Below are 26,688 nucleotides of genomic sequence, written 5' to 3'. Positions count from 1 at the left end.
GGCAGAGATGACAACCAACACTATTTGTAAAGACTGTCTCACCAAGGATGAATACTAAGACTGTAAAGGCCAAAGGTGTCCTTCTCCCTCTCTCACACACACACAAAATCACTGTGTGCAAAAAAAAGTATTTTAATGTGTTCAACCAGAATGATTGCAGTAGGTTATGTCCATCTTCTCAAAACAAATGTAATCAACACGTACCCGAAGCATTAATATAACTCCCTCATTTAAACTACAGTACCTCCTATGGATTCAGGCAGGGTTTCCACGAGTTACCACAGTCACAAAGTCAACATTTGTGATATTGTAAAAATGTATTAAAACAAAAAAGTGATTTAAAGAGGATAAATTGAAGAAATGGACGTGGTGTATGACTTTGTGGCTGTGGTAACTAGTCAGGTAGGGACAAATCACAATGGGAATGCAAAGCATAATGTGATTGGTCAATGACAAATCTGTAGACGTTATACTGATTTACATTTCTTGAACTACATTACCCAGCGAGACTTCAGTAAGTATGCGGATGTGCAATCTGATTGGCTAGATACATATTTTAAAATACAGTGCGCGAGTTTTCGCCTTTGAGTGTTGTGGTTGTCATTTGACTTTTTTTTACCTTTTAAGATAAATGTTATATGTAATATTTTAGAAACTCGTTAGAACTGTAGTATAAGACGAGGATAAGAGGATAAATTGTCGGTTTAACGTGGTAAGTAGCTAACGTTAGCAAGCTAGCTAACGTTACCGTTAACTGAGCTGCAAAACTAGCCAACGTTATTCAATAGCGAAAATATGCATTCATTTGTTTTGCAGATATGAAAATGAAGTGCTTAAAGGTTGACGAATACATCAAACGGACAGCGTGTCCAAAAGAGACAAGAGTTCTACATGAAGAATTAGACGTGAGTGTGTTTTAGCTAACGTTAGGACAATTGGCTACCTAGCTAACGTTAACTGTTAATTTAGCTAGTTTACTAACCACTGTAGCTAGTTAATCTTTGCAACTGACCTTGCCCTGCAGTGTGGCTACTAGCTAGCGCCTGCTTGGTCTCAGTGGACTCCGTCATCATTCGTCATCTCATCAGTTAAATTTAGTTAGTTTGGTAGGTGTAAAATATCCACCTAGCAATGTTCTGACTATGGATAATAAATGCCTCGGCTGTGGCCAAAAGTTTCATTTGCATACTTTGTCCTGTATTTCCTACAGACTTACATGAGAAATGGACCTGGGCCACAAGGTCGAACATTGTATGACCGAGTTGTCAGGGCCTGTAATCACCAACTTGGAGTTGGGCCCCTGGACAGTGACCATATTACTGGACTCATAAAGCTGGTGGAGCTTGCACTCAGAGGGTATGACATCTCAGGGGAGCTCGGTGTGCAAAGCACCCCTTTGTATATGGAGAAAATCACCTTTCACGTACTCAAGAAACTGGCCTCCTTGGGAGTGTACCATCCATGTAGCTACTTGGGAAGCCTACTCTACCAGAGGTTGGCTCCAGCTCCACAGGTAAAGGATGGATGATAGAGTATTAGTACAGTACTTCCTATTATAGTAACTGTAGTCAGCTGTTTTTACATCATCTTTGATTGTCTTCTCAATCTCTTTTTGAATGTGTCTTCCTTCCTCTTGTGTGCCCCATAGACAGAAGACTACTGTGTGCTTGTACGCAGCTGCTTTGCTGTACTGTGGAATGGACTTTCTGCAGCACAAGACGGTGCCTGCCTTAACCCCAGGGACAAATTCTGCTGCCAGTTGCAAGCCCTGAGCTTCCTGCTGCTGCTGGACAGGGAGAGAACCTCACCCCCCTCCTGCTCCAAAACCCCCATATACGTGGAAGATGCCCTGACTGAGTTTGAGAAGGGCTGTGGGACCCTGACTAAGGAGGATGCCTCCTTGATCTTGGAGGAGACCCATCGTCATCTCCTGTCCCCCTGGGCTGGGGGACGGGGCAGGGATGGGCAGCCTTCGGGGCGGCCCTGCCTCTCTACACTCTGTGAGGTGGTGCTGATCACCTCAAAGCTTCTGTCTAAGGCAGGTTTCTGGAGCCTAGCTGCAGGGCTGGTGGGTGGAGCCCTGGGAAAGGTCAGGAACTCAACAGACTGCCTCAGCCCAGCTCTGGTGCTTGGCAGGCTGGCAGTAGACATCCACCGTTCCATGAGCTCCGGAGAGGAGAGTGGACAGGCTTTTACAGAGTGTGCCCGGACCCTCCGATCTCTCCCTAACACCCTTGGGGACCGGGAGGCCCATGTGATCCTGGAGGGGTGCAGTCTGGTGGTATGGGCAGTGGAGGCAGGGCAGAGCAAGGGGCTAAGTGGCGCTGTGCTCCTGGCCTGGTTCTCATTTCTGGAAGAGCATCAGGAACTCATGCAGAAGAGATTACAGAAGGTTAGTGTCATTCACTTATCATTGACCAGAAAAAACATTAGGGAACATCTCTGCTGTCAATGATGATTGACAAATGTTACATTGTGTGTGTGTCACCCTGGACAGGACTTGGGATCACAGTCTGAGGAGAGCCGACTTCAGCAGTCCCTATGCTTCAGCATGTACCAAGGCTTTGTGTTTTCTTATGAGAGCATGCTGGCCTCACAGGTAAGGAGGGTTTCACCCCAAACTAGTTTTATCCTTAAGTTACAGAGAAGTACTCTTTCAGTAGCTGCTAGTCATCGGGTGTACACGTTTAGCCCTGGTCTGTCAGTGTAGCTAGTAAAGATATTTAGATTTGACATGTGCATTATTTGACTGTTGACACAATATATTAAATGTATTGTAGCTGGAAGATACTGAGACCCTGGACAGAGTACTGCTGTACTGCCAGGCAACAGCTGGCCGGATGATGACTGAGCTACGCAAGCTGCCCAGTGACAACATCCTCATCAAAGCAGGTATACTAACTGATAGCTCTGATTTCTCATTTTTACAGGCTTCTTACCAGAGTGTACTGCAGATGTTGTGATAACCGTTAAATGCTCACCATATCATTGTACGCTCTTGTGAATTTGTGTCTTTTACATTAAATCTACGTTATCGATTATTATAATAATATTCTCCCTCTTGCCTCCCTATCTGACTCTGTGTCACTTCATCTCCTCAGTGACCGCGGTCAGTAACCTGGTGTGTGGTCTTTATAACCGTCGGCTATACGACCAAGCCTTCACCCTGGTGGAGATCCTGTGCCAAGAGCTATGCAAGAACTGCCCCCCCTCTCTGTCTGTGGACAGGGTAAGATACCCACCCGCTATCTAATTGGTTCACTGTGTGTAAAGTGTTGGTCCCATGTTTCGTGAGCTGAAATAAAAGATCCCAGAAATGTTCCATGCAAACAAAAAGCTTATTTCTCAATGTTGTACACAAATTTGTTTACATCCTTGTTAGTGAGCATTTTTCCTTTGCCAAGATAATCCATCCACCTGACAGGTGTGGCATATCAATAAGCTGATTTAAACCGCATTATCATTATGCAGGTACACCTTGTGCTGGGGACAATAAAAGCCCACTCTGAAATGTGCAGTTGTCACACAACACAATTCCACAGATGTCTCAAGTTTGATGGCGTGTGTGATTGGCATGCTGACTGCAGGAATGTCCACCAGAGCAGTTGCCAGAGAATGTAATGTACATTTCTCTACCATAAGCCACCTACATTGTTTTAGAGGATTTTGCAGTACGTCCAACCAGCCTCACAGACCACGTGTAACCACACCAGCCCAGGACCTCCACTTCTGGCTTCTAAACCTGTGGGATCGTCTGAGACCAGCCACCCGGACAGCTGATGAAACAGGAGTTTTTCTATCTGGAATAAAGCCCTTTTGTGGGGAAAAACTCATTCTGATTGGCTGGGTCTGGCTCCCAAGTGGGTGGGCTTACCCCTGCCCAGTCATGTGAAATCCATAGATTAGGGCCTAATATATTTGATTTCAATTGACAGATTTTCCTTATGAACTAACTCCGTAAAATAGTTGAAACTGTTGCGTTTTTATTTCTGTTCAGTATAGTTTTTGGTGGGTGGATGGCTTTCATATAAAGTGCTTGGAGAATTGCAAAAAGTGCTATAAAAAGCACTATTTATTACAAATGTAATTTGTTTCTATTATGTAATCTGAATAGTCATCTATTTCCCCTTTAGTTGAGCCGGGCCTTCATGCTGGCGGTGCAGAGCTCGAGGCGTGGTAGTCATCTGGAGCGGGCGCTGGACTGGGTCATCCTGTGGCTGCAGACCCTGGGGCCGGGGGAGCGGCTCACTCAGCACATGACGGAACCTGTGTCCCTGTGGGTCAGGACCAAGGCTGACGCCGCCCGGGCTGGTCAGGAGGACACACGCCTCAGGTAAGCTACACTCAGAGACGTGACCGAGCCATGAGCTCTCGTCTTCACATCAGATTTTCCTCATCCTTCACTGGGCTGCTGCTAAATAGCATAACCACTTTTGCATTTTCTATGCATATATGAGCTTAAGTTGAAGGCTATTTCTGCCATTGCCACACAATTTAAAAACAAATATTATTTGTCTCAAACTACCGGTCAAAGTTTCAGAACCTGCTCATTCAAGGGTTTTTCTTTATTTTTACTATTTTCTACATTGTAGAATAATAGTGACGATGTCAAAACTATGAAATAAGATATGGAATCATGTAGTAACCATAAGTATTGAACAAATCAAAATATATTTTAGATTCTTCAAAGTAGCCACCCTTTGCCTTGACAGCTTTGCACACTCTTAGCATTCTCTCAACCAGCTTCACCTGGAATGCTTTTCCAACAGTCTTTAAGAAAAAAAAGAAAAAAAACTCCCGAACGTCAAGCGTCCTCCGATACACAACCCAACCACCCCACACAGCGCGCATCCAACCCGGAAGCCAGCCGCACCAATGTGTCTGAGGAAACACCGTGCACCTGGCAACCTTGGTTAGGGTGCACTGCGCCTGGCCCGCCACAGGAGTCGCTGGTGCGCGATGAGACAAGGATATCCCTACCGGCCAAGCCCTCCCTAACCCGGACGACACTAGGCCAATTGTATGTCGCCCCACGGACCTCCCGGTCGTGGCCGGTTGCGACAGAGCCTGGGCGCGAACCCAGAGTCTCTGGTGGCCCTTAACCACTGCGCCACCCGGGAGGCCTTGCTTTTCCAACAGTCTTGAAGGAGTTCCCAGATGCTGAGCACTTGTTGGCTGCTTTTCCTTCACTATGCAGTCCAACTCATCCCAAACCTTTTCAATTCGTTTGAGGTCAGGTGATTTTTGGAGGCCTGGTCATCTGATGCAACACTCCATCAGCCTCCTTCTTGGTAGCCCTTACACAGCCTGGAGGTGTGTTGGGTCATTGTCCTGTTGAAAAACAAATGATTGTCCCACTAAGCGCAAACCAGATGGGATGGCATAAAGCTGCAGAATGCTGTGGTAGCCATGCTGATTAAGTGTGCCTTGAATTCTAAGTAAATCAGACAGTGTAACCAGCAAAGCACCGTCACACCTCCATGTTTCACTGTGGGAACCGCACATGCGGAGATCATCCTTTCACTTACTCTGCATCTCACAAGGACACGGTGGTTGGAACCAAAAATCTCAAATGTACCTGTATTTGTGGAAAAATCACAATTTATGGTGGAAAATAAGTATTTTGGTGAATAACAAAAGTTTATCTCAATGCTTTGTTATATACCCTTTGTTGGCAATGACAGAGGTCAAACGTTTTCTGTAAGTCTTCACAAGGTTTTCACACACTGTTGCTGGTATTTTGGCCCGTTCCTCCATGCAGATCTCCTCTAGAGCAGTGATGTTTTGGGGCTGTTGCTGGGCAACACGGACTTTCAACTCCCTCCAAAGATTTTCTATGGGGTTGAGATCTGGAGACTGGCTAGGCCATTCCAGGACCTTGAAATGCTTCTTAAGAAGCCACTCTGTTGCCCGGGCGGTGTGTTTGGGATCATTGTCATGCTGAAAGAACCAGCCACGTTTCATCTTCAATGCCCTTGCTGATGGAAGGAGGTTTTCACAAAAAATCTCAGGATACATGGCCCCATTCTTTCCTTTACACGGATCAGTCGTCCTGGTCCCTTTGCAGAAAAACAGCCCCAAAGCTTCACAGTAGGTATGGTGTTCTTTGGATGCAACTCAGCATTCTTTGTCCTCCAAACACGACGAGTTGAGTTTATACCAAAAAGTTATATTTTGGTTTCATCTGACCATATGACATTCTCCCAATCTTCTTCTGGATCATCCAAATGCTCTCTAGCAAACTTCAAACGGGCCTGGACATGTACTGGCTTAAGCAGGGGGACACGTCTGGCACTGCAGGATTTGAGTCCCTGGCGGCGTAGTGTGTTACTGATGGTAGGCTTTGTTACTTTGGTCCCAGCTCTCTGCAGGTCATTCAATAGGTCCCCCTGTGTGGTTCTGGGATTTTTGCTCACCGTTCTTGTGATCATTTTGACCCCACGGGGTGAGATCTTGCGTGGAGCCCTAGCTCTAGGGAGATGATCAGTGGCCTTGTATGGCTTCCATTTCCTAATAATTGCTTCCACAGTTGATTGCTTCAAACCAAGCTGCTTACCTATTGCAGATTCAGTCTTCCCAGCCTGGTGCAGGTCTACAATTTTGTTTCTGGTGTCCTTTGACAGCTCTTTGGTCTTGGACATAGTGGAGTTTGGAGTGTGACTGTTTGAGGTTGTGGACAGGTGTCTTTTATACTGATAACAAGTTCAAACAGGTGCCATTAATACAGGTAACGAGTGGAGGACAGAGGAGCCTCTTAAAGAAGAAGTTACAGGTCTGTGAGAGCCAGAAATCTTGCTTGTTTGTAGGTGACCAAATACTTATTTTCCACCATAATTTGCAAATACATTAATTAAAAATCCTACAATGTGATTTTCCAGATTTTTTTTTCCTTCTCATTTTGTCTGTCATAGTTGACATGTACCTATGATGAAAATTACAGGCCTCTCATCTTTTTAAGTGGGAGAACTTTCACAATTGGTGGCTGACTAAATACTTTTTTGCCCCACTAAATCCAAACTGGTTCTCTAGTAAATTGGTAGGAATGTCTCATCCTATGTTCAAGAATGGCCCTTTCCCTTTATTCAGATTACATCTCTCTTTGGGTTGTTTTGAAAAGGAAATCATCTCAAATATTGTTATTTTTTTAAACAAGCCTTAGAAAGTTGGTTGCAATTTCAGTTTGATCCACCTGAAAAGATAGAACAAATAATATAACAAATATTGTGGTTAAACTCAAATTTACTAATTGATAAAAGAAATTAAACATTTTTGAAAGAAAATGTTTTAAAAGGTATCTTAGTGAATTATATCATAAATAGGACTGGTGGTGTTATGTCACACATGCAGCTAACACAGACATATGGAAATGTCTGCTCTACCCCAAATTACAACCAATTAATTGCAGCATTACCACAAAAATGGAAGAGGCAAGTAGAAAGGGAAAAAAGTATGTCGGCCCTGTAAGGAACTAAAATGGTTAAAGAAAAGTGTGATAAATGAAATTGGTATATGTTTTTATTTAAGGACCGCAAAACTGATAGCTGTACCATATAAATTGCAAGAGATTTGGGAAGAGATTTTCGATGTACCCATTCCATGGCACATGGTTTATGAATTGATATGCAAAACAACGCCATATTCAAAACTTTGAATTTTTCAATTTAGATTACTATACAAAATTCAATTTAGATTACTATACAAAATTCAATTTAGATTACTATACAAAATTCAATTTAGATTACTATACAAAATTCAATTTAGATTACTATACAAAATTCAATTTAGATTACTATACAAAATTCAAATTAGATTCCTATACAAAATTCTTGCAACCAATAGAATGCATCCCCATATATATATATATATATATATATATATATATATATATATATATATATATATATATATATATATATATATATATATATATATCTATATATATATATATATATATATATATATATATATATTGATATATATATATATCAATCTTCCCAGCTCTGCAGATAATTTATCTTGGTATTGTCCATATGTAGCTTGTTTTTGGTCACAGGTCCAGGAATGGCTGAATAATTGCAACATTTGTCTAGTACTAATGCTGCAGATGGCAATACTGGGTGATTTGAAAAGCCATAGTCAATCAAAATATAATATAATTATTTTAGCAAATGTTTCTAAATAAAAAAATAATCTGTAGAAGCTATGAGAATAGAAAGGTTTAGTACTTTTGAAGCATCACAGCACAGTTGAAAAATATATCTGGCAAATAGAAATCCAAAATGGATGTTGTTGAGAGATAGATGAGAGGTTGAATGTAGCTGAAGGGTTTGATTAATAACAAGATAACCAATGTAAAACATACAGGATCTGCAAAATGTGTATATAGGTTCAGAAAATTTGAAATAGCACAGTTACAAATAGAAATCAAACTGGATGGACATCATAAATAGAGGTAGGACTAAAAACAAACAAAATAACAATTTTAAAATGGCTTGTCTGTAAAATGTTTTATTTAGATGCCTAAGTGTTTATTAGTTTTACTCCAATTGGGGGAAGGGTAGTAGGGTTTGTGGGGAATAATAAAGGTATATTCTTAAAGTATGTATATCTACAGTGGGGCAAAAAATTATTTAGTCGGCCACCAATTGTGCAAGTTCGCCCACTTAAAAAGATGAGAGGCCTGTAATTTTCATCATAGGTACACTTCAACTATGACAGACAAAATGAGAAAAAAAATTCCAGAAAATCACATTGTAGGATTTTTAATGAATCCAGTGTTGGATGGTATAGAATACAGTATATAGAGATGAGTAATATAATATAATATGTAAACATCTTTTTAGCCTTCCTGTGACATCGTCTGCTGTATGTGTCCTGCAGGGCAGGTATATTGCCCCTGATGATGCGCCGTGCTACCCTCTGGAGAGCCTTGCGTTTGAGGGCGGTGCAGTTGCTGTACCAGGCGGTGATACAGTTGCACAGGGCGGGGTCGAGACCCAGGGTCTCAAGCTTAATGATGAGTTTGGAGGATAATATGGTGTTAAATGCTGAGCTGGAGTCAATGAACAGGATTTTTACAGAGGTATTCCTCTTGTTCAGATAGGATAGAGCAGTGTGCAGTTTGATGGCGATTGCATCGTCAGTGGACCTATTGGGGCGGTAAGCAAAAGAAGAGAATTCTCTTGGAAGATAATTCGGTCTGCATTTGATTGTAAGGAATTCTAGGTCAAGTGAACAAAAGAACTTGAGTTCCTGTATGTTGTTGTGATTACACCATGAGTCGTTAATCAGGCATATACACCCAGGCATACACCCCCGCCTTTCTTCTTACCAGAAAGATGTTTGATTCTGTCGGCGCAATGCATGAAGAAACCGGGTGGGTGTACCGACTCTAACATTCCAAGTGAGCCATGTTTCCGTGAAACAGAATGTTACTATCTCTGTCTCTCTGGAAGGCAACTCGTGCCCTAATTTCGCCCACCTTGTTATCTAGAGATTGGACATTGTAGAGTAATATGCTCAGAAGCGGTGGATGGTGTGCACGCCTTCTGAGTCTGACCAGTAGGCCGCTCCTTCTGCCTCTCCTGTGGCGACCATGTTTTGGGTCAGCCTCTGGGTTAAGATCCCATGTCCAGGGTGGAGGTCCAAACAAAGGATCCGCTTCGGGAAAGACGTATTCCTGGTCATAATGTTGGTAAGTTGACATCGCTTTTATATCCAATAGTTCTTCCCGGCTGTATGTAATAACACTTGAGATTTTTCTGGGCTAACAATGTAAGAAATAATACATAACAATACATACCACGTTCATCTGTAAAAACAATGGTACGCAAGTATAAACACCATGGGACCACGCAGCGTCATACCGCTCAAGAAGGAGACTCTTTCGGTCTCCTAGAGATGCACGTACTTTGGTGTGAAAAGTGCAAATCAATCCCAGAACAACAGCAAAGGACCATGTGAATATGCTGGAGGAAACGGGTACAAAAGTATCTATATCGACATTTAAAAAGAGTCCAATATCGTCACAACCTGAAAGGCTGCTCCACAAGGAGGAATCCACTGCTCCAAAACCTCCATTAAAAAAAGCCAGACTACGGTTTGCAACTGCACATGGGGACAAAGATCGTACTTTTTGGAGAAATGTCATCTGGTCTGAACTGTTTATCCATAATGCCCATCTGTATGTTTGGAGGAAAAGGGGGAGGCTTGCAAACCGAAGATCACCATCCCAACCTTGAAGCACGGGGGTGGCAGCACAATTAGTGTTGTGGGGGTGCTTTGCTGCAGGGGGGTCTAGTGCACTTCACAAAATAGATGGCAGCATGAGGCAGGAAAATTATGTGGATCTATTGACGCAACATCTCAAGACATCAGTCAGGAATTTAAAGCTTGGTTGCAAATGTGTCTTCCAAATGGACACTGACTCAAAGCATGCTTCCAAAGTTGTGGCAAAATGGCTTAAGGATAACAAAGTCAAGGTATTTGAGTGCCATCACAAAGCCCTGACCTCAATCCTTTGGAAAATTTGTGGGCAGAACTGAAAAAGCGTGTGCGAGTAAGGAGGCCTACAAACCTGACTCAGTTACACCAGCTCTGTCAGGAGGAATGGGCCAAAATTCACCCAATTTATTGTGGGAAGCTTGTGGAAGGCTACCCAAAATGTTTGATCCAAGTTAAACAATGTAAAGGCAATGCTACCAAATACTAATAGTGTATGTAAACTTCTGACCCACTGGGAATGTGAGGAAATAAATAAAAGCTCAAATAAATCATTCTCTACTATTATTCTGACATTTCACATTCTTAAAATAAAGTAGTCATCCTAAGTGACCTAAGACAGGGATTTGTACTATGATTAAATGTCAGGAATTGTGGAACTGAGTTTACATACACTTTAGCCAAATACATTTAAACTTCTGACTTCATCTCTCTTGCTCTCTCGCTCGCTCTCTCTCTCTCATATTACTCAGCAAAAAAAGAAACATACCTTTTTCAGGACCCTGTCTTTCAAAGAGTTCATTAATATCAAAATAACTTCACAGATCTTCATTGTCAAGGGTTTAAACACTGTTTCCCATGCATGTTCTTTAATTGTTTATGGTTCATTTAACAAGCATCTGTGGAACGGTCATTAAGACACTAACAGCTTACATACGATAGGCAATTAAAGTCAGTTATGGAAACTTAGGACTCTAAAGAGGCCTTTCTACTGACTGAAAAACACCAAAAGAAAGATACCCAGGTTCCCTGCTCATCTGTGTGAACTTGCCTTAGGCATGCTGCAGTGAGACATGAGGACAGCAGTTAATATAATTGCACTGTCTGTACTGTGAGACATTGTACTGCTTATGTCCTGTCTCCCTGTAGCGCTGTCTGTCCTCGCAGTGGCAGACCACCTGCACAGGATCGGTACAATCTGAACATCACACCTGCGTGACAGGTACGGGATGGCAACAACAACTGCCCGAGTTACACCAGGAACGCACAATCCCTCAATCAGTGGTCAGACTGTCCACAATTGGCTGAGAGATGCTGGACTGAGGGCTTGTAGGCCTGTTGTAAGACAGGTCCTCACCAGACATCACAGATAACAATGTCGCCTATGGGCACAAACCCACCGTCGCTGGACCAGACATGACTGGCAAAAAGTCCTTTTCGCTGATGAGTCGCAGTTTTGTCTCACCGGGGGTGATGGTCGGATTCATGTTTATCGTCGAAGAAATGAGCGTTACACTGAGGCCTGTACTCTGGAGCGGGGTGAAGGGTCTGTCATGGTCTGGGGCGGTGTGTCACAGCAGCATTGGACTGAGCTTGTTGTCATTGCAGGCAATCTCAACGCTGTGCGTTATGGGGAAGACGTCCTCTTCCCTCATGTGCTACCCTTACTGCAGGCTCATCCTGACATGACCGACCAGTATGGCAATTTGTGGTTGACCGATTTATGATATTTCAACTCTGATACCGATTTAATCAATTGGCCGATTTAAAAAAAAAAAATATATATATATATATATATATATATATATATATTTTTTTTTTGTTTTTGTGTATGTGTAATAATGCCAATTACGATAATACTGAATGAACACGTTTATTTTAACTTAATGTAATGCATCAATAAAATCTATTTAGTCTCAAATAAATAATGAAACATGTTCAATTTGGTTGGAGAAGGAAGTAAAAGTGCAATATGTGCCATGTGGGGGGGGGGAAATGAACCTTTTAAGTTCCTTTTGCTCAGAACATATGAAAGCTGGTGGTTCCTTTTAGAGGTCGACCGATTAATTGGTTTTCATAACAATCGGTAATTTTGGATGCCGATTTTTGCCTCTTTTTTTTCTTTTTTAGGCAAGTCAGTTAATTAACACATTTTCAATGACTGCCTAGGAACGTTGGGTTAACTGCCTTGTTCAGGGGCAGAACGACAGATTTTTACCTTGTCAGCTCAGGGATTCAATCTTGCAACCTTGCGGTTAACTAGTCCAACACTCTAACCACCTGCCTTACGTGGAGCCCGCCTGTTACACAAATGCAGTAAGAAGCCAAGGTAAGTTGCTAGCTAGCATTAAACTTAATCAATCATAATCGCTAGTTATAACTACACATGGTTGATATTACTAGTTTATCTAGCGTGTCCTGCATTGCATATAATCGATGCAGTGCGCATTCGCGAAAAAGGGCTGTCGTTGCTCCAACGTGTACCTAACCATAAACACCCATGCCTTTCTTAAAATCAATACACAGAAGCATATATTTTTAAACCTGCATATTTAGCTAAAAGAAATCCAGGTTAGCAGGCAATATTAACCATGTGTAATTGTCACTTCTCTTGCGTTCATTGCACGCAGAGTCAGGGTATATGCAACAGTTTGGGCCACCTGGCTCATTGCGAACTAATTTGCCAGAATTTTACGTGACTATGACATAACATTGAAGGTTGTGCAATGTAACAGCAATATTTAGACTGATGGATGCCACCTGTTAGATAAAATACGGAACGGTTCTGTATTTCACTGAAAGAATAAACATCTTGTTTTCGAGATGATAGTTTCTGGATTTGACCATCTTAATGACCAAAGGCTCGCATTTCTGTGTTATAATTAAGTATGATTTGATAGAGCAGTCTGACTGAGCGGTGGTAGGCAGCAGCAGGCTCATAAGCATTCATTCAAACAGCACTTTTGTGCGGTTTGCCAGCAGCTCTGCTGTTTATGACTTCAAGCCTATCAACTCCCGAGATACGGCTGGTGTAACGATGTGAAATGGCTAGCTAGTTATCGGGGTGCGTGCTGATAGAGTTTCAACGTCACTCGCTCTGAGACTTGGAGTGGTTGTTCCCCTTGCTCTGCATGGGTAACGTTGCTTCAAGGGTGGCTCTTGTCGATGTGTTCCTGGTTCAAGCCCAGGTAGGGGCGAGGAGAGGGACGGAAGCTATACTGTTACACTGGCAATACTAAAGTGCCTATAAGAACATCCAATTTGAAATACAAATGGTATAGAGAGAAATAGTCCTATAATAACTACAACCTAAAACTTCTTACCTGGGAATATTGAAGACTCATGTTAAAAGGAACCACCGGCTTTCATATGTTCTGAGTAAGGAACTTAAACGTTAGCGTTCTTACCTGGCACATATTACACTTTTACTTTCTTCTCCAACACTTTGTTTTTGCATTATTTAAACCAAATTGAACATGTTTCATTATTTATTTGAGGCTAAATTCATTTTATTGCTGTATTATATTAAGTTAAAATAAGTGTTCATTCAATATTGTTGTTGTCATTATTTAAACATTTTAAATTATTGGCTGATTTTTTTTTTAAATCGGTATCGGCGTTGAAAAATCATAATCGACCTCTAGTTCCTTAACATGAGTCTTCAATATTTCCAGGTAAGAAGTTGTAGGGATTATAGAACTATTTCTCTCTCTACCATTTGTATTTCATATACCTTTGACTATTGGATGTTCTTATAGGCACTATAGTATTGCCAGCCTAATCTCGGGAGTTGATAGGCTTGAAGTCATAAACAGAGCAATGCTTCAAGCAAAGCGACGACCTCCTGGCAAATGCAGGAAAGTGCTGTTTGAAGGAATGCTTACGAGCCTGCTGCTGCCTTCCACCGCTCGGTCAGACTGCTATATCAAATCTTCGACTTAATTTATAATATAATAAACAATAAATAAACAATACCATATTAAATGACCTATCATTTTGAAAACAAAACGTTCATCCTTTATGAAATACGGAACAGTTCCGTATTTTATCGAATGGGGGGCATCCATAAGGCTAGATATTGCTGTTACATTGCACAGCCTTCAATGTTATGTCATAATTATGTAAAATTCTGGCAAATTAATTACGGCCTTTATTGGGAAGAAATGGTCTTCACACAGTTCGCAACGAGCCAGGCGGCCTAAACTGCTGCATATACCCTGACTCTGCTTGCACAGAACGCAGGAGAAGTGACACAATTTCTCTAGTTAAAAGTAATTCATGTTAGCAGGCAATGTTAATTAAATATGCAGGTTTAAAAATATACTTGTGTATTGATTTTAAAGGCATTGATGTTTATGGTTTTTCGCGAATGCGCTTGATAAATCATCACCCGTTTGGCGAAGTAGGCTGTGATTCAATAATAAATTAACAAGCACCACATCGATTATATGCAACACAGGACAAGCTACATAACTACACATGGTCGACGATATTACTAGTTTAACTAGTGATTATGTTAAGTGTAATGTTAGCTAGCAACTTGCTCCTTGCTGCACTCGCGTAACAGGTAGTCAGCCTGCCACGCAGTCTCCTCAGAGTTCAATCCCATTGAGCATGTCTGGGACCTGTTAGATCGGAGGGTAGATCGGCCATACCCTCCCCCCAGAAATGTCTGGGATCTTGCAGGTACCTTTGTGGAAGAGTGGGGTAACCTCTCACAGCAAATCTGGTGCAGTCCATGAGGAGGAGATGCACTGCAGTACTTAATGCAGCTGGTGGCTACACCTTTGTTCAGGGACACATTATTCCATTTATGTTAGTCACATGTCTGTGGAACTTGTTCAGTTTGTCTGTTGTTGAATCTTGTGTTCATACAAATATTTACACATGTTAAGTTTGCTGAAAATAAATGCAGTTGACAGTGAGGATGTTTCTTTTTTGGTGTGTGTGCACAACCGTTCAAATGTTCGGGGTCACTTAGAAATGTCTTTGTTTTAGAAAGAAAAGCAAAAATTACCCGTTTAAAATAACGTAAAACTTTATCAGAAATACGTTGTAAATGACTATTGTTGCTGGGAACGGCCTTTTACATTTATGCAAAATCTACAGAGGCCCTTTATCAGCAACCATCACTCCTGTGTTCCAATGGCATGTTACCTAATCCAAGTTTATAATTTTAAAAGGCTAATTGACCATTAGTAAACACTTTTGCAATTGTTAGCACAGCTGATTAAAGACGCAATTAAACTGGCCTTCTTTAGACTAGTTGAGCATCAGCATTTGTGAATTCGATTATGCTGGCCTTGTAGGCAGAGTTGCAAAGAAAAGGCCATATCTCAGACTGGCCAACAAAAATAAAAGATTAAGATGGGCAAAAGAACACAGACACTAGAGGAACTCTGCCTAGAAGGCCAGCATCCCGTAGTTGCCACTTCACTGTTGACTTTGAGACTGGTGTTTTGCGGGTACTATTTAATGAAGCTGCCAGTTGAGGACTTGTGAGGCTTCTGTTTCTCAAACTAGACACTCTAATGTACTTGTCCTCTTGCTCAGTTGAGCACCGGGGCCTCCCACTCCCCTTTCTATTCTGGTTAGAGCTAGTTTGCACTGTTCTGTGAAGGGAGTAGTACACAGCATTGTTTGAGATCTTCAGTTTCTTGGCAATTTCTCACATGGAATAGCCCTAATTTCTCAGAACATGAATAGACTGATGAGTTTTGGAAGAAAGTACTTTGTTTCTGGCGATATTGAGCCTGTGATCAAATCCACAAATGCTGATGCTCCAGATACTCAACTGGTCTAAAGAAGGCCAGTTTTATTCCTTCATTTATCAGAAGTTTTTCAGCTGTGCTAACATAATTGCAAAAGGGTTTTCAAATGATAAACTTGGATTAGCTAACAACGTGCCATTGGATCACAGGAGTGATGGTTGCTGATAATGGGCCTCTGTACGCCTATGTAGATATTCCATAAAAAATCTGTAGTTTCCAGCTACAATAGTAATTTACAACATTAACAATGTCTATACTGTATTTCTGATCAGTTTTATGTTATTTTAATGGACTAATTTATTTTGCTTTTCTTTAAAAAACTAAAATTTCTAATTGACCTCAAACTTTTGAACGGTGGTATGCATGCATGCGTACAGTGCCTTCGGAAAGTATTCAGACCCCTTGACTTTTTCCACACAAAAAAAGAATCCTCAGCAATCTACACACACTATCCCATAATGACAAAGCGAAAACAGGTTTTTATAATAAACATTTTCTTATTTACGTAAGTATACAGACCCTTTGCTATGAGACTCAAAATTGAGCTCCATTGCATCCTGTTTCCATTGATCATCGTTGATGTTTCTACAACTTGATTTACCACCTGTGGTAAATTCAATTGATTGGACATTATTTGGAAAGGCACACATAATCCTGTCTATAGAAGTTCCCACTGTTGACAGTGCATGTCAGAGCAATAACCAAGCCATGTGGTCGAAGGAATTGTCCGTAGAGCTCTGAGACAGGATTGTGTCGGCACAGATCTGGGGAAGGTTTCTGAAGCAGTGAATGTCCCAAAGAACACACTGGCCTCCATCATTCTTAAATGGAATTAGTTTGGGACCCACCAAGACTCTTCCTAGAGCTGGCTGCCCGGCCAAACTGCGCAATCGGGGGAGAAGGGCCTTGGTCAGGGATTTAAAAATACTTTGAAGATAAATACACAACGCAGAGGACTAAAGGTTAAGAGGGAATTAAAGATCAATGTAAATGGTGTGTTTTTGTAATAGGGAATTAATGATCAATGGGTCAGAGACATGGGAGGAATTTGTCTATACATTGAGCCTGAAATAGGATACTTGTTATTTGGGCATTGGTCCAGTTTTATTGCAAGGAATTCTAATTGGGCAACCACAGTCTAGGGTTGGGTTATAAAACTTCTTCTGTGGAGAGAATCACTGAGGACAGGGGAGAATGAACATCTTTCTCTCAGTGTAACATCTATGATTTTTGTCCTCATTGAATATACAAATTTTTCTCCCACTGATTTGCTTTGGGGTCTGTGTTATTGAAGAGTAACATCAACTGCTAACAAGGAGGAGACCAAGAACCTGATGTTCACTCTAACAGAGTTCTAGAGTTCCTCTGTGGAGATGGGAGAACCTTCCAGAATGACAACCATCTCTGCAGCACTCAACCAATCAGGCCTTTATGGTAGAGTGGCCAGATGGAAGCCACTCCTCAGTAAAATGCACATGACAGCCCACTTGGAGTTTGCCAAAAGGCATCTAAAGACTCTCAGACCATGAGAAACAAGATTATCTGGTCTGATGAAACCAAGATTGAAGTCTTTGGCCTGAATGCCAAGCGTCACGCCTGGAGGAAACCTGGCACCATCCCTACGGTGACGCGTGGTGGCAGCATCATGCTGTGGGGATGTTTTTCAGCGGCTTGTACTGGGAGACTCGGGTTCAGAGAGCTCCTGGATGAAAACATGGAGTCCTTCCAAGTCCTTCCAACAGGACAATGACCCTAAGCACATAGCCAAGACAACGCTTAAGTGGCTTCGGGACAAGTCTCTGAATGTCCTTGATTCACCCGGACTTGAACCCGATCGAACATCTCTGGAAAGACCTGAAAATAGCTGTGCAGCATTGCGCCCCGTTCAACCTGACAGAACTTTAGAGGATCTGCAGAGAAGAATGGGAGAAACTCCCCAAATACTGGTGTGCCAAGCTTGTAGCGTCATACCCAAGAAGACTCAAGGCTGTGCTCGCTGCCAAAGATGCTTCACCAAAGGGTCTGAATACTTGTAAATGTGAAATTTCAGTTTTTTTTATTTTTAATACGTTTGCCCAAAATTATTACCTGTTTTCGCTTTGACCTTTTTATGTGGTATTGTGAGAGAAACCAAATGATTTAGTCAATTTTAGAATAAGGCTGTAACGTAATGAAATAGTCAAGGGGTCAAAATACTTTCCGAATGCACTGTATACTGGTATACGCTTTCAGACTCCAAAACAATTTCTACACAATGTTTTCAGCATAGGGAAGCCTGATGAGGATAATTTACTTGTGAATGTTTGATAAATTCCTCTTTACCACTTAAGAGACCCCATTTGAGTATGACTGTCCCTGTGCTGTTGTGTTGTCAGGACCCTACGTGATGGCTTTGGGCTTGACGTCCCTGACGAGGGGGTGATGCTGTGCCTGTTGGAGGAGGAGCTGCGTGCCTACAAGGAGGTGGCAGGGGACAGCACTCAGGAGCGCTACAACACCCTGTGTGACTTGCTGGACATCTGCCACGAGGACAGCCACCACTCACACCTGCGTGCCGTCTACCTGTGTGAGATGGCCCAAGTGGTGTGCTTTCAGGATTTCAGTGAACAGACAGACTGGTAGGACAAAATATGCTCTACTGTGGAATGGCAATACTACTGTAACTAACTTATTCTGCTTCAGATGGACTGATAGGAAACAAATACTACTCAACTGTGGAATGCCAATGCTATTAATATAACTTATACTGACGTGCTTTAGTAGTTCTTCAGCAGTTTATTTTTGTTGCGTTGCCATGGCAGCTCTGCCGTTGATTTTACCCACGAGGCCCTGAGACTGCTGGAGGAGGAGCCAGAGACTGAGGAGAATGCTGATAGGCTGAAGGACGACAAGGCCCACGCCTCTCTGTGGCTGTATGTCTGCACCCTGGAGAAGAACCTGCAGGAGGTGGGTGGTAATGTGTTAGAAGAGATTTAATTTCTCATTATTCATGACATCTAGATTTCACCCGTTACATTTTAATCTTAAATTTGACATTGTAATTGCTAGCCTTTTGTTTCTTGTATATTCTCAGTTGAACAGATTACGTGTGGTTCTAGATGTTTTCATAGCCTGTTTATTGATTCGCTGCCATTTTTATATGAACCACTCTTCCCTTGACCAGGCCATAGATAAGGAGAAGAGGCTGCAGAATGTGCGGCAGCAGGCAGGGGGCGACACCAACCCTGTGGAGACCAATGACCTAGATTACGAGGACAAGCAGAAGCAGCAGGACAGCAACCTGGTGTACGAGGGCCTGCGCTTCAATCTTGCTGCTGAGAGCAGTAAGGATCTTCTTTCACTTCCCAATCATCCTTGTCCAGTAGAGCTCGTTTAGATTGACGTTCACTATATTCTTTACATTGTAAGTATTTGGCTCATACACCATGCAGTTAGAATCCACCACATGTGCCTATTCCACTTCCCATAGTTGTCAGTGTATGAGTCTATATGGCAGGTTGACCATTGCTGTTTCTCACTCAGTAACGAGTGAATTACTGAGTGTGTGTGTTTCTCTACTCAGAGTTGAGCCAACCTCTTGACAAGGCTCTTGGGGAGTGGGCCTCTCTACTGCGGAGGAACGAGCTGCCCTCTGTAAAGAACCCTAAACTGACCTGCACCTCCATCGCCCTCACTGCTGCCCTCTACAAACTCATGGGCAAGGTAACACTAACACCTGAAGCTTCTACACACTGTAGTCCTTGACAGGGCTAGCATTTACTTCCTAGTATCTACTTCCTGTTCCAGCCCATATGACTGGCCCTTCATATATCCATCTTCCAGTGTTTTTCATTAACGCCAACTGTTGGCTAATCAGCCTGTTCCCACAGTTGTGTGAAGTTGGCTGGATGTCCTTTTGGTGGTAGACCATTCTTGATACACATTGAAAACTGTTGAGTGTGAAAAACTCAGCGGTGTTGCAGTTCTTGACACACTCAAACCGGTGCGCTTAACACCTACTGCCATACTGTTTAAAGGAACTTAAATATTTTGTCTTGCCCATTCACCCTCTGAATGGCACACATACACAATTCATGTCTCAAGGCTTAAAAATCCTTCTTGAACATGTCTCCTTCCCTTCATCTACGCTGATTTTGAAGTGGATTTAATGAGTGACATCAATAAGGGATCATAGCTTTCACCTGGTCAGTCTGTCACGGAAAGAGTAGGTGTTCCTAATGTTTTGTGCACTGTAATACTTCAGTCTATCATTTGAAATGTTTTCAGTTTAACATTGAATTTACTTTTCAAGAGAATGTAGGCTATTTGTCATTTTTTCTGTTTTAATAATATGTCATTTGAAGAACAAACGTGGCAGTTCATATCTTGAAGTAAACTCTAAATAAGACACTAATCTCATGAGAAAAGTTTGTCATCTCACTATGAAAATGATCCTGATCATATAGGCCTAGACCCAGAAGCCACCAAAATAGAGCTCCTTCGGCCATATAGGTTTACCTCTGGGGGCACCTGGCTGGCTACTTTTTCTATTTGACTGGCTACTCTATGTAATTTTAGAAAACACTTATCTTCCTCTCCTAGCCTCTGCAGGCCCTGGAGGCCTACCAGTTGGCTTCTGGCCTTTCCAGTCGCCTTGGTGATGCTCAAGGCCATGCCTCCTCCCTGTGCCACTCTGCCAGGCTGCTGCTGGAGCTGGGTGCCCCTGAAATGGCCCAGGTAACCCACCTGCTGATTAAATGTTTACGTTTGAAATTGTAAGCAGTCAGGAACGTCATGTACTGAATGTTACCCTTAGATACTGTGCTCCTTTGTAATGTGTATGTTTATTGTTTTTAACGTTTCAATACTGTGTGTTTTAGGCCCAGCTGGAGGAAGCAGAGAATTGTCTGACCCCCGATCCCAACACTGGGGGCCCCTCCCTTCTCTTTGTGCTGGCCAAACTGCTGAGGGCTCAGCTCTGCTACAGCAAAGGACAGGTAACACAGAGTATCAGCCACATTACAGAGGGAGCTCACAAAGCGACAGCACAAGTGTTGCTACCATCAGTCTACCCTAAGCCTTTTTTTGTCAATAGTCATCCGTTAACTCTATCCTCTTCTCTCTATATCTCCACAGGTGGCACAGGGTGTGCCTTACCTATGTGAGGTTCTGAAAGAGGTGGGAGAGCAAAGGCACTCTAAGAGCTGGTACCTGCTGCGTGCACGGGCACTACAGACCAGTAGTACATACCTGAGTCTGGACACAGCCGTACTGCCACCGGCACTGCGCCAACGCATCACCCAACATGGTCTGCACCCTTTACTACTCTGAGTCTAGACCCTTCAAACTCTGGACCTCAAAGCCTGTTCCACTGCGTTTGTTCATTGTTCCCTCTCTAATCAGGGTTGATTTAGACCTGGGACACCAGATGTGTGTGCAGTTCATTATCACGTAGAACAAAACAACAGCAGGCTCTGGACCTCGTAGCGTCGACTGATAGATGGCATGTCACGTTTCATTTGTAAATGTCACTGTTCTTTGGGCACTACGTTGAGCCGTTTATCATGTTAGTGTGTGACCCCGTACATTGACTCGGTACCGGAACCCCTTGTATATAGCCTCGTTATATTATGTCATTTTATTGTTACTTTATATTTTCTTCACTCTGTTTCTCAAACTGTATTTTTGGTTAAGGGCTTGTAAGTAAACATTTCACAGTAAGGTCTACCTACACCTGTTGTATTTTACGCCTGTGACAAATAAAATTGGATTGGATTTGACTGTGTATTGCAGGGCTGAAGACCCCAGACACTGCCCTGTATGAGAGCCTGAAGCTTCTGTGTAGTCTGCTGGTGACTCTGGTGGGAAACGGCCTGTATGGAGCCTGCAGCAGCACTGACACACGCTTCATAGACCAAGGTACTGTACGGCTGGCAGCTTCCACTTGTTCTGAAGGGTTAAATATTTTTCTCAGTGGGCCTCGAGCTTTTGATAGTTGCCTAAATTAATGTTTTTAATGGTGAACAAGCGTTGCGCTGTTTCAAAGATGATCACATTTTTGGGGGGTTGCACCTTGACTTGCGTTGATTGTGTTCCCTCCACTTCTTGCCATCAGTGGCCTTATAGCCATTTGGTGTCAAATCAACATGACCCAGGTAAAGCTGTAAGACTGGTCTAGTTGTGTGTCTGTACTTTTCCCACACGCCCACCATAACCTACCATGTCAGCCCCCATCTGAGGTAGATGCCATTCTATCATCTTTGACCTTTGACCCTCCCCTCCTAGGTGATAATCTGGTGTTGAAGTGGCAGCTGCTGTCTGAGCTGCTGGGCTGTTCGGTGAGAATGGTGTCGGTGAGGAGCAGCAGTGGAGCCGTCCATGAGGCCAAGCTCCAGTGTCTTGAGGCCCTCAAACTGGCCACCAAGCTGCAAACTCTCAGCCAGTAAGTGTCTGTCTCTGCTTCCTCCACTACAGGAGGAGTTCTCAAAAGTTCTATGAAATAATTGAGGCCTATCCATGTTGTCATTTTTTTATATTTTTTTTATCACTGTATGTCTAATAAATAAATGTTTGTTTATTTAGTGACAATAACTCTAAAATGTTTATAAAAATAATTTATTTCCCTGAACCTCCAGTATTGATTGTGTAGGCGTTAGGAAACATATCTGAAGATATTTCCATACTCAGCCCTAATTGGTTCATAGGATGGTGTTTGAGCCCACCACCTTACCCAGACAAACAGTCATTGGTCTATTATCAGATCATGATGTGGGATCTGATATGTTCCATCCCACCTGAACAGGGTAAAATTCCAGGAATGTTTTCAAACCGCTCTTACACAAAAAGGCATTATCGTCTTTTTCATAATTTCAGTGTTATTTTGACCTCTTGTATGTGCATAATATACAATACATTTTGGGTGTTTCAGAAACTCATATTGTGTGTGTTTGTAGGTGTGCTGAGCTGTTGGTGATAAAGGCTGAGCTGGAGCTGATGAAGGGGGAGAGGGAGGAGTGTGGCTTTGACTTGGACAAAGTCAGGAACCTGCTGGAACTCTGCACCGGTACAACTTTACTTACATATTCCAATGACTGTGAATTATACATAATGTTGGTGGAAGCATTTGAGTCTTGCTGCCATTCTTTGTAACAATACCACTGTCAACAATCTTCTGGACTCCTCTAGACTTTACTAATGGGGCGCAGAAGGCGGAGGTGAGGATCCAACCGAGGAAAGGCCGTCCGGCTCCGAAGCCAGAGTCTCCCCTTCCCAGTGGTGAGGAGGACTGTAAGGCCTTCCTGAGCACCCGCTGGTTCCCCAAGGAACCCATCGAGCGGGACCTGGCCAGCTCCCCTCCCCTCAAAGCCAGGGCCCAGCGCTTGCTTTCTTCCCTGGGCCATGTTGCCGACTGCCAATGCCCCTGCTGCTCTGAGCCCAGCCTGGGAAGGGTGACTGCTCGTTGGGCCACCACACAGGCTGACCTGGCCCTCCAGCTAAGCCCCACTGAGGTCCGAGCCAGTCGTAACCTCCACCTGGCCGCTCTGGCCCGCTGCAAGAGCATCACTGTTAAGTTGGCCACCAAACTGACCAAGCTCTTCCCCCTCAAGACCCTCCCACCCAAACCCTGTTTGCTCCAGGATCTAGTAGCACGGGTGTACCTGCGCATTGCCATGTCGGGTCTGGAGCTAAGGATGGGGAAGGCTGCAGATACCTGGAAAGTCCTAGAGGCTGGTTTGGCGTTTGTGGCCTCCAAGCCCTCTCCAGAGCTGGGGCCCTTGAGGGCCAGGCTTCTGGGGGCCAAAGCCCAGGTCTCCTGTCTGGCCCTGGCCACCCAGAGAGACTGCCCCCCTGAGGAGCTTTTTTCTGCAGCCTGGGCCTGGAACCCTCCGCCCAAAGGAGCTGTGGAGGTGGACCACAAGCCTAAAACACTACCCCCACCTCCAACCCTACTTAAGAAGTCCAAAGACCCAGTGGTCACAGCTGCTAAAGCTAAAGACACCAAGAAGACCAAAGACCACATCCCCAAGATCAAAGTGAGTTTCTCCTCCAAGGGCCAAATGTCTCTGGTCCCCAAAACACCTGTGGTGGTCAAACAATCCAGGGCCAAGTCTGTGGGGGAGCTCAAATCATTTGAATTCAACACAGAGGTGCCCACAGTGGCATGCACCCCCGTCCAGAGGGTCAAGGCTCCCTCCTCTGCTAGGCGAGGAGCAGCCAAGGTCGCTGCTAATCTGCCCTTCCAGGTCTATGAGGAGCTGTCACCTTCTCAGGATAAACCACAGCCTGTACCTGCAGCCCCCAAACGCACCAAGAAATCTCGCTTTAAGGTACAAATAGGGGACAGGCTGCAAGACCAGATTATTCGTATCTATAGTTATAATGAATGGATTGTATGCACGGATGAAAATTGGTATGGCGATGTACTTATTAGTGTGGGTGTTGGCCATAGAGGGTGCAGCCAGGTACTAATTTTTGTCTCCTGGTATAGGTGGAGTTCAGTGATGAGAGTGACACTGAATCCAATCCCAAAGTGGAGCTCAAAGAGAAACCTGTGGTCTCCAAAAAACGCATCACCTCCACCAGGACACTCCGTGCCCCAAAAGAAGTCTCAGCCCCTGACCTCCCTACAGCGAAGGCCCCTCCTAAGAGGGGCAGGAAGAAGGACGCTACCGCCCCCCTCTCCTGCACCTCGTCTGAGGACGAGCTGGTCGCCTCTGTGTCATCCTCCTCCCAGTCTGCCCCGGACAGGAGAGGCAGACCCAGAAGACAACAGGCTGGGACAGGGGGACACAGTGAGGCGCCAGAGAGGATGAGGACCATTGAAGAGGAGATGGATGGACTTAATATGGACTCCAGTATTGAGGAGCTGAGGGCGTCAGACACCGAGACTGAGGAGACTGGTGCAGCCAGTAAGAGTATTTCATGTTGCTCATATACTCCATAGACTAGAACTGCCTACCTTCGCATGCAGTGGGCATCCAAGTCAAGCTCTAAGGAATAGGGACTTGTATTCTACTGTAATTCAATAACTTTTGAACCAATGGTATTTTGCTTATTCTCTGTCTACAGGCATGGTGTTGGACGGCCCAGACACAGACTTTGAGGTCCTGAGGAGAGACTTGTGTGGTGATAGAGAGCGAGACTGTCTGTCTGAGCTGAGGCGTGAGGGTCACCCAGGGGGGGCCCTGCAAGCCCAGGCCCAACTCCCTCACTCTAACACTGGGCCTGGTGAGGCTGCTGGCTGCACCTTGTACAGTGACAATGAACATGGTTTTAGGGTGAATAGAAGTGCTCAGTTTGAACCTAACCCCCTTTCCCTTGTTCTACTCTCTCTGTTCTCTCCATAGACGGTCTTTCTGTGGAGGCAGTGCAGTCTTTGCTTCGCTCTGCCTGGTTGGCCCTGCAGCATTTCCCCCCGCCCACCCTCTACCCCCGCCTCTGTGGCCTGCTGGCCCTGTCACTGGGGCAAAAGGATTCTGTCACTACGGCGATGCTCCACGTCCAATCCCTGGGTGTGACCTCCCGCCATCACATGACACGGCACCTGGCCAATCGCCTCAAGTAAGTCATCATACTTTCTCTGGATCAGGCTGAAAACAACCCCTAGATTACCCCTACTATATTCACAGATCTGAAGGAACTGGATACATGTGGGTCTAAACCTATAGGAGGCTAGGTGGAGAAATCAACATGTTGCTTACATCATTCTGTCCCCCCCCTTTCAATCCTGTGTGCTTAAAGATTAAATGATTCCTATGCTGTGTCCCTCCTGTAGAAAGCTGAAGAAGAGTTCATCTGAGCTGGCAGACAGACTGGGTTCTCTGAGTCTAGAGGAGCCCTCGAGCCAGACTGGGAACCCTATAGAACAGAGGCTGTCTCAGCTAGAGAAAATCTTCTCCTTCCCCACAGCTGAGCCCTCTGTCTTCCCACAGCAACACTGCCAACAGTTCATCACACAACTACAAGACCTCCCTACCGGTACCACAGGCAGATTTCAATGTTTTATTGTGGCAAGAAAAAATATTGTTAATTTATTTCAGTTAAATAACATTGGTTATCAGAGTTAACTCAGTATTTTGTGATGGAAATTAAATTGTATTTTGAAAAGTGGCAATATACTCCCTATTAGGATTTTTTTGTGCTGGAAGATTAAATGTAATTCACCATAACCCTGAAGTCCACAGCCTGTGCATTAGATGGACTGCAATGGATGTATGGTGTTTTTCTAGTGGCAACAGTGATGTGGTGATACTTTGTCCCCTCTTTAGGGGTGACTGTGTGTGTGCTGTCTGTGCTGGGAGTGCACCCAGGGGAAATGGGGGACACCGTCCTGCTGTCCCGGCTGGAGAGGGACTCGGATCCCGTCACCGTCCGCATCCCCACGGCCCAGCGAGAGGTTGGGTACCCACCCACCCCCCAAGCACACATATATTTATATTATCCTTGTATTCTCTCGCACTCTATTTCTCTCTCCTCTTGCTCTCTAAACCTTTTCTAATTTTCTCAACCTGGGTTCCTACACAGTATATTTAAACTCATGCATTGTGAGTGACTTCTGTCTTCCCTGTGTATCATCAGCACCCTATGAGCTGGCTGGTGCAGGAGATGGACAGTGTTCAGAAGGAGCAGAAGGCTGTGAGCTGTGTGTCGGAGAAGGTCAAGTGGTGGGAGGGGAGGAGGGCCCTGGACACACGCATGGAGGTAAGACTGGTGGGAA

General features: G+C 43.8%; 1 protein-coding gene across 1 annotated transcript in view; it reads left to right on the top strand.

The window, feature by feature from the left end:
• Positions 1-519: 519 nt before the first annotated feature.
• Positions 520-26,688, top strand: part of espl1 (extra spindle pole bodies like 1, separase) — a 28,803-nt gene continuing 2,634 nt past the window's right edge. Inside the window, exons 1-25 of the mRNA XM_020489856.2 lie at positions 520-712; positions 817-905; positions 1,211-1,513; positions 1,649-2,392; positions 2,498-2,599; positions 2,781-2,892; positions 3,102-3,229; positions 4,134-4,333; positions 18,368-18,610; positions 18,794-18,938; positions 19,156-19,315; positions 19,555-19,694; positions 20,574-20,708; positions 20,852-20,968; positions 21,108-21,279; positions 21,765-21,890; positions 22,257-22,413; positions 22,925-23,034; positions 23,157-24,298; positions 24,460-24,880; positions 25,041-25,199; positions 25,319-25,532; positions 25,747-25,949; positions 26,240-26,367; positions 26,550-26,672. Coding sequence (XP_020345445.1) covers positions 819-905; positions 1,211-1,513; positions 1,649-2,392; positions 2,498-2,599; positions 2,781-2,892; positions 3,102-3,229; positions 4,134-4,333; positions 18,368-18,610; positions 18,794-18,938; positions 19,156-19,315; positions 19,555-19,694; positions 20,574-20,708; positions 20,852-20,968; positions 21,108-21,279; positions 21,765-21,890; positions 22,257-22,413; positions 22,925-23,034; positions 23,157-24,298; positions 24,460-24,880; positions 25,041-25,199; positions 25,319-25,532; positions 25,747-25,949; positions 26,240-26,367; positions 26,550-26,672 — 5,571 coding nt within the window. The 5' untranslated portion in view covers positions 520-712; positions 817-818. The remainder of the gene's footprint in view (positions 713-816; positions 906-1,210; positions 1,514-1,648; positions 2,393-2,497; positions 2,600-2,780; positions 2,893-3,101; positions 3,230-4,133; positions 4,334-18,367; positions 18,611-18,793; positions 18,939-19,155; positions 19,316-19,554; positions 19,695-20,573; positions 20,709-20,851; positions 20,969-21,107; positions 21,280-21,764; positions 21,891-22,256; positions 22,414-22,924; positions 23,035-23,156; positions 24,299-24,459; positions 24,881-25,040; positions 25,200-25,318; positions 25,533-25,746; positions 25,950-26,239; positions 26,368-26,549; positions 26,673-26,688) is intronic.

Source organism: Oncorhynchus kisutch, linkage group LG1 (assembly GCF_002021735.2).
Source record: "Oncorhynchus kisutch isolate 150728-3 linkage group LG1, Okis_V2, whole genome shotgun sequence".
Classification (NCBI taxonomy): domain Eukaryota; kingdom Metazoa; phylum Chordata; class Actinopteri; order Salmoniformes; family Salmonidae; genus Oncorhynchus; species Oncorhynchus kisutch.
The sequence above is the reverse complement of the archived record's forward strand: the minus strand, read 5'-3'. Positions and strand labels throughout refer to the sequence as shown.